Genomic DNA, 6,000 nt, shown 5'->3' with positions numbered 1-6,000 from the left:
TCACGACAGGCGACTTAAAAACCACGGCATGTCTGTACCAGAGTAGAGAATCAGACGAAATACTTCAAGTTCACCTGTCACAGAGTTTAGAGGTTCTGCATAAAACAGATTTCCATGTCGTAGCCCGGCCTGTAACAGGAATTTTAGCTCAACAGCCCAGGTCTTCCCGGAATTACTCTAGGGCAGGCGGGAAGTGACTAGGGCCCGGTGGGAAGGCCGCCGTCCCGACCGGATTGCGTGAGGTGGCTGGATCCCTATGGCCCGCGGCAAAAATAGCCACCCAGGCGGCCCAGGGGCCCCTGTCTCGGTGATCAGAAGGCCGTAGCCTCCTCAAGTACTGGGTCCACAGGTGCCGGCCCACAGAGCTACAGCAGCCGAAACCCACAGGGCGATTCTCCCGCCGTGCTCCCACTGCCATGCCGAGCCGTGGGGTCTCCCCGCGCTTCACGCAGGGGCGGCGGGGCGGGGCGCGGTGACGCCAAGAGGAGTGACGCGACGACGCAGCGCGACGCGGTGACGCACGCCCCTTTGTTGGCTCAGGAGCGGCAGCAGCGGCCGTGGAGGTGGCGCTGGGGACTGTTTTCTCTCGGAGGCCGGAGAGGAGCCGCGTCTGACTGGGGCAGGCGGCAAGCGGCCCCCTCGCTCCCTCCCTCCCTCCTCCGCGCCCTCCCCGCCGCCGCCAGCCGCCAACCGCCAACCGCCGCGCCCGGGGAGGAGCCGCGGCCCGCGGGGCCGGAGCCAGGCCTGCGCCCGGACATCAGCCGGAGCCGGAGCGAGAGCCGGGGCCTCGGCGTCCCCGCCCTCTCCCCGCCTCAGGGCCAGCGTCCCCCGGGCCCCCGCGCGTCGCGCCATGGACTCGGACGAGGGCTACAACTACGAGTTCGATGAGGACGAAGAGTGCAGCGAGGAGGACAGCGGCGCCGAGGAGGAGGACGAGGACGAGGACGAGCCGGACGATGATAACCTGGATCTGGGCGAGGTGGAGCTGGTGGAGCCCGGGCTGGGCGTCGGCGGGGAGCGGGACGGACTGCTGTGCGGGGAGACGGGCGGTGGCGGCGGCAGCGCTCTGGGGCCCGGCGGTGGCGGTGGCGGCGGTGGCGGCGGTAGCGGGCCGGGGCACGAGCAGGAGGAGGATTACCGCTACGAGGTGCTCACGGCTGAGCAGATTCTGCAACACATGGTGGAATGTATCCGGGAGGTCAACGAGGTCATCCAGGTGAGGGGGGCCGCCGCGCTGGCTTCACCGGGGCGGACTGGGGAGCGGACTCGGGCGGCCCGCGCGGCCCCGAGGGGCAGGCCTGGGCCTGGTGCGTAGCCCAGCCCGGTGCCTCCCGGCCCTGTCTCCTGCGCTGCCTCTCGTGTGTCGAAAGGAGACGTTCGCTGGTTAGCCGGGTGTGGGAAGGTGCGCTGAGGGCGGTGCTTTCCAGGTCGTGCTATGGCGGAGGCCTCCGGCCGCCTAAGACTTCTTTTGCGGGCGTTTCTTGCCCGTCCTGGGCCCAGTGTCCTTCCTCTGGCCGGAGGAGCGCCTACAGGGGCGGGGCGGAGAGGTGGTGGTGGAGAAGAGCAGAAAGAACTGGGCCTCTGAGAGGGTTACTCCGGCCTTCAGTCTCACTTGAGCACTGTTGGAAGAGGTTAGAGTAGGCCTAAGAGCAGCTTGGTGTACGGTTGCCCCAAGTGGGCACCAGTTAATAGAGAAATGGATCCGCTTGGCAGTCATAAATGCCTGCTTAAAGGTGGGGGAAGGGAATTATTTCTCGGAAGAGGTGCTGTTGGGCCTTCTTTTCTGATGGTGAGGCTTCTGCTTGCATCTCTTTACCTCTTTGCTGTTTGTGTGGGACTTAACTACTACTTTTTCCAGTCGTAGCATATGACTGACTTGATGCTGTTGGAATAGTTACTGCAGATTGCATGCCCAGCCTGCAGCTAAAACAACAAAACGCAGTGTTGTTGTCTAATATTGGACAAGACACTATTGTGAGTTAGAAAGTAGAGGCTTTCTGCTTCTGGACTCCTGTTTCCGATCATTTCTCCTTCGTGGTCAGTAAATTAGGCCTGTTTTAATTTGATAACCACATCTCATTTAGCCTTCTTGTGGGTCAGATTTTGCATTTTTGAGCTTTAGGAAATCAAAAGTTTCCCTTTTTGGGGGAGGGGGAACAGTTATGGGGCGACAGGGTTTTGATAGAAGGATAAAAATGAAATTTTGATTCAGTGCAACTTTTGGAAAACACTAGTTACATGGAAGGAAAGTATATACATGACCAGCAAGTTACTCTTGCCTTGTATGTCATTCCTTTTTTTTTTTTTTAATCCTTAAAATTGGCTGGCTAATATTCACTGGCAAAATAGAATGTCACTGCCTACTTGTTGAGTTTGCATGATTAACAGGTTTTTTACAGTATTTTCTAGTAAGCACCACTGTCTTTTGAAAATTAAACCGTCTATTTAGGCCCATTTGAAGACAGTGTTTTGAATAATACTGGAAACAATATCTGTGACGTCTAGTGCTATTACTAAACAGTGGAAATCTCAAACTTCCATATAGATAACGCAGTCTAAGGGATTTCAATGGTTGTAGATGAAAGGTAAGTTTTACTGCTCTTTTTCTGATCATAAAAATGACAGTTGAGTTCTTAGCCTACTTAATTGAGAAGTTTTCTTTTCTTTTTTGAGGAAACATCATTAAAAGAATTTATAGTAAAACCTTGAATTCTTTTTTCACTTACTTACAACTATGTAAAATCTGATGTTTTCAAACTTACTACCTAGCTTATTGGCATTTTAATTAGCTTTAAAAAAAACCTCTTGGATATTTATTTTTTAACTTAATAGTCTGTTTTCTTATAGTTAAATCTCATCCAGCTTTCTCTGGTCTTAGGTGCGTCTTAATCACTGATGCCAAACCTTACGAGTTCTTTATGTCTCTTTTGGAAGAGAGATATAGCTAATGTACATGACATCATTCTTCCTTTGTTAGTTTCAGGGAGAGAGAATAAACTCCGATGAACTGAACTAATAAAGACCTACAAGACCATAAGACCTAGGGATTTTTTTTAGGTATCTTACTTTTACCACGTTTCCTGATTTTTGAAAACTCTGGTTTCTAGTCTACTTCATGGTAAGGATACTCTTAAATAGAATTCTTGAATATGTATCTATTCCTTGTTAAAAGTTCAGATTTAGAAACTTAGAAATATCAGTAAATCAAAGGATAGGATTTATCCCAGACCATCTTTTCTCCAAATGGTGTATTTACTAGATCTAAACTAGGCTTTGATTATATTATAGGTTATTTATGTTAATAGATTTAAACTTAAAAAATTACACAGATGATACATGCACATTGTAAGAAAAAACTGGTTAGGCAAGAAAAAATAAAAAGACAAAGTAAGCCTACCACTCAGTGAGATACACCAAAATTTGAACTGTAGTTATCTTTCCAGACCTTTGGGTAAGCTATCCGTATTTTTAATAACAACAGAATCATACTGTATGGTCTGTTTATGTTTTCCCTAGAAAACAGGTTACAAAAACAGAAGGAATCTCAACAGCTTTTACCTGTCAGTAATAACTATTTTTCGAATACTTATCTGATTACAGATCTAAACGAATTTATTTAATTAATTTGTTGTTATTGGCCTTCCTTTATATTTTCTAGTTTCTGGCTTTTGTGAACCTCATTGGAAATATCCTAATAGATAAATCTTTGAACGTTTTATATTCTTAGGATAAGTTGAATTGCTGAGTCAAAGGATTTGCTTTATTCAAGGCATTTGATATGTATTACCACATTGCTTTCAAAAAGGCTATACTAGTTTTACCTCACTAGTCAGTGCTTGATTGGGATAAAATGATGGTAATTTTTTAAATTTGCCCTTTTTTTTTAATTGATAAGATTGGACTTTTGCCATGTTTATTGGGCATTGGTATTTCTTTTGTAAATTGCTCTTTACTTTTGCTCATTTTGCCCCATTTATAAGACCTCTTTATCTTCAGAGGCTTTAAATCAGTCGTCTAATTTTTTCAGTTAAAAAATTAACATTGGTTTAATGTGACAAGTTTTAAGTTTATCAAGTTGAAAACCATTGTTTTACTTGGTTCACATTAGAGAGCTTACTATTAATTAAAAAAAATTTAAATCCTCTGCTCCCCAATGCTACTTTTCAATATGAAATCAAGTATTAGTGAATTGAAAATAAATTTGCGGGAGAAAAAGATCGCCAAGTTAATTTATCTTTCCATGGGAATTTGATTATTTTTTCTGGGAGAGTAGTTCTTGGGCAACGACACATTAATACTGTTATTTGTAGATATCTGCAGGTTAGTTCTAGTCTTTAATCAAGTAAGTTATAATCTTCACTTTTTCTTTTAGAAAACTTTTAGCTTTCTGGCTTTCTGTGATTCTCTTGTTATAATGTGTTTAATTTGGTCTTGTTTTATTTAAATCCTTTGTGGCCACCTAGCTTATCTTTTGAACTTTTAGGAAAAGATCAGGGACTTTCTTTAACCTGTACTGATGGTAGAGAAGTGCTTAAAACCCTTAACTTATGCAACTATATTTACTTAACTAGTATTGGTAATATTAGACAGTGAATTTCTAATGTAATTGCCTAAATAGCTAGATAATTTATTAAACTAACACTGTACAATTCTGCAGTTAAGGAATGTTTAAACTTGCCATTTTATATCTCTGTGGTGAAGTTTAACACATGTTGGTTGTGCCTTGTGTGGGTGCCAGTCACTGTGTTAAGTAAAGGATATGGTTCTTGCCTAAGGAGCATATAGAGGTGGGGAATATAGAGGTCCTTGGGCTCAATTTCCAGAGATTGTTATTCATTAGTTAAGTTTGAGTTGGAGCCTGAGTATCTATATATTTTTAGCCACTGCAGTGATGATAGTTCTGAACCACTGGAATAGTTATAGTCAATCCACTGTCATGATTTTGACTCACTCAGGGAGAATGACCAGAGTCAGAAGGGCAGTAACCCTTAGGAATACCAAGTTTAAAGAGTATGCTGAGGAAGAGGGCCATGGGGCTGTTGGATGTGAGTGGTCAGAGAGGAGATATGAAGAGAAGGGGGTGGATGTCTTTCTATTGTAAGATTTGTTATGCTAAATAACTTGTTTTAAAGACAGAAATATCTAATCCTTATGGGGGAAATTTTCTGTTGGCTGTTGATTTGAAATCTTTCATTTTATTTCACTTATTTAATTAAAAGATTTCATTAAAGAACTTCTGAGGTGAGGTTTCAAGTCTAAATTGAGAGGCAGCGTATTCCAGCGAACTGTGTATTGGCCTGGGAGTCAGTTCTAGCCCTGGCTCTTCCTGTAACTGGCAGTTTACATCTCAGAACCGTCAGTTTTGTTTTGCTTTGTTTTTGTTAATCTGGGAAGTTAAAACAAGAGTCGAACTACTAGATTGGTCTTTTTTACATTAATGCTTTGTTTCTTTATCATCCTTTTAAAGCCTCAAGTTGGAGATGATTCTTGTTTCCAAGAAATTGAACTCAAGTGTGCGTATCAAGATGTACATACATTGGTTAACTTGTTTGGGTAGGGGGAGAAGAGGGAGAGAAAGGAGAGAGAGAGTGAGTGAGTGTGTATGTTTTGAAGCTATTAAGGTGTTTGGTATGGTTCATTCCTGTTGAACTTTTATCTTTTCCCTGATGATTTCCTTGAGCTATAAGTTTTCAATTACATTAATTCTTGTTGAATTTGTTATGGCTATAGTCCTATGAATCAGAAACTCTGGGGGTTGGGTTCAGCAGTCTTGTTTTAGTAAGAAATCCAGATGGTGCTGATGCAAGCTAAAGTTTGAGAATGACTGATCTAGTTAAAATTTAACAGCAGTGTTTCTCCATGTGTTATGACTAGGGATAAATTACTACAGAGGCGGGTTAATGATGGAAGGCACGTTGTTTAAGAAATTAATCAAAGGAAAATTTCAAGAGCCTGGATAATACTTCCTAGGCTAATCAGAGAGTTGGAGGGGATTTGTTA

At 43.9% G+C, this 6,000-nt stretch overlaps 1 protein-coding gene across 4 annotated transcripts in view; it reads left to right on the top strand.

Annotated features, from left to right (window-relative positions):
* The first annotated feature begins 524 nt into the window (after positions 1–524).
* LOC100063282 (E3 ubiquitin-protein ligase ARIH1) overlaps positions 525–6,000 on the top strand; it is a 188,252-nt gene continuing 182,776 nt past the window's right edge. For 2 of the 4 annotated variants that reach the window (XR_011425444.1, XM_070233818.1), the window contains exon 1: positions 527–1,216. Coding sequence is in view for 3 of the 4 variants with exons in the window: in XM_070233818.1 (XP_070089919.1) it covers positions 851–1,216 (366 nt within the window). In the remaining variant the exon portion in view is untranslated. Of the gene's footprint in view, positions 1,217–6,000 lie in introns of all 4 variants that reach the window. The other 2 variants (XM_023654140.2, XM_070233823.1) reach the window with 2 other exon arrangements.

The sequence above is a fragment of the Equus caballus genome, chromosome 1 (assembly GCF_041296265.1).
Source record: "Equus caballus isolate H_3958 breed thoroughbred chromosome 1, TB-T2T, whole genome shotgun sequence".
Taxonomy (NCBI): domain Eukaryota; kingdom Metazoa; phylum Chordata; class Mammalia; order Perissodactyla; family Equidae; genus Equus; species Equus caballus.
The sequence above is the reverse complement of the archived record's forward strand: the minus strand, read 5'-3'. Positions and strand labels throughout refer to the sequence as shown.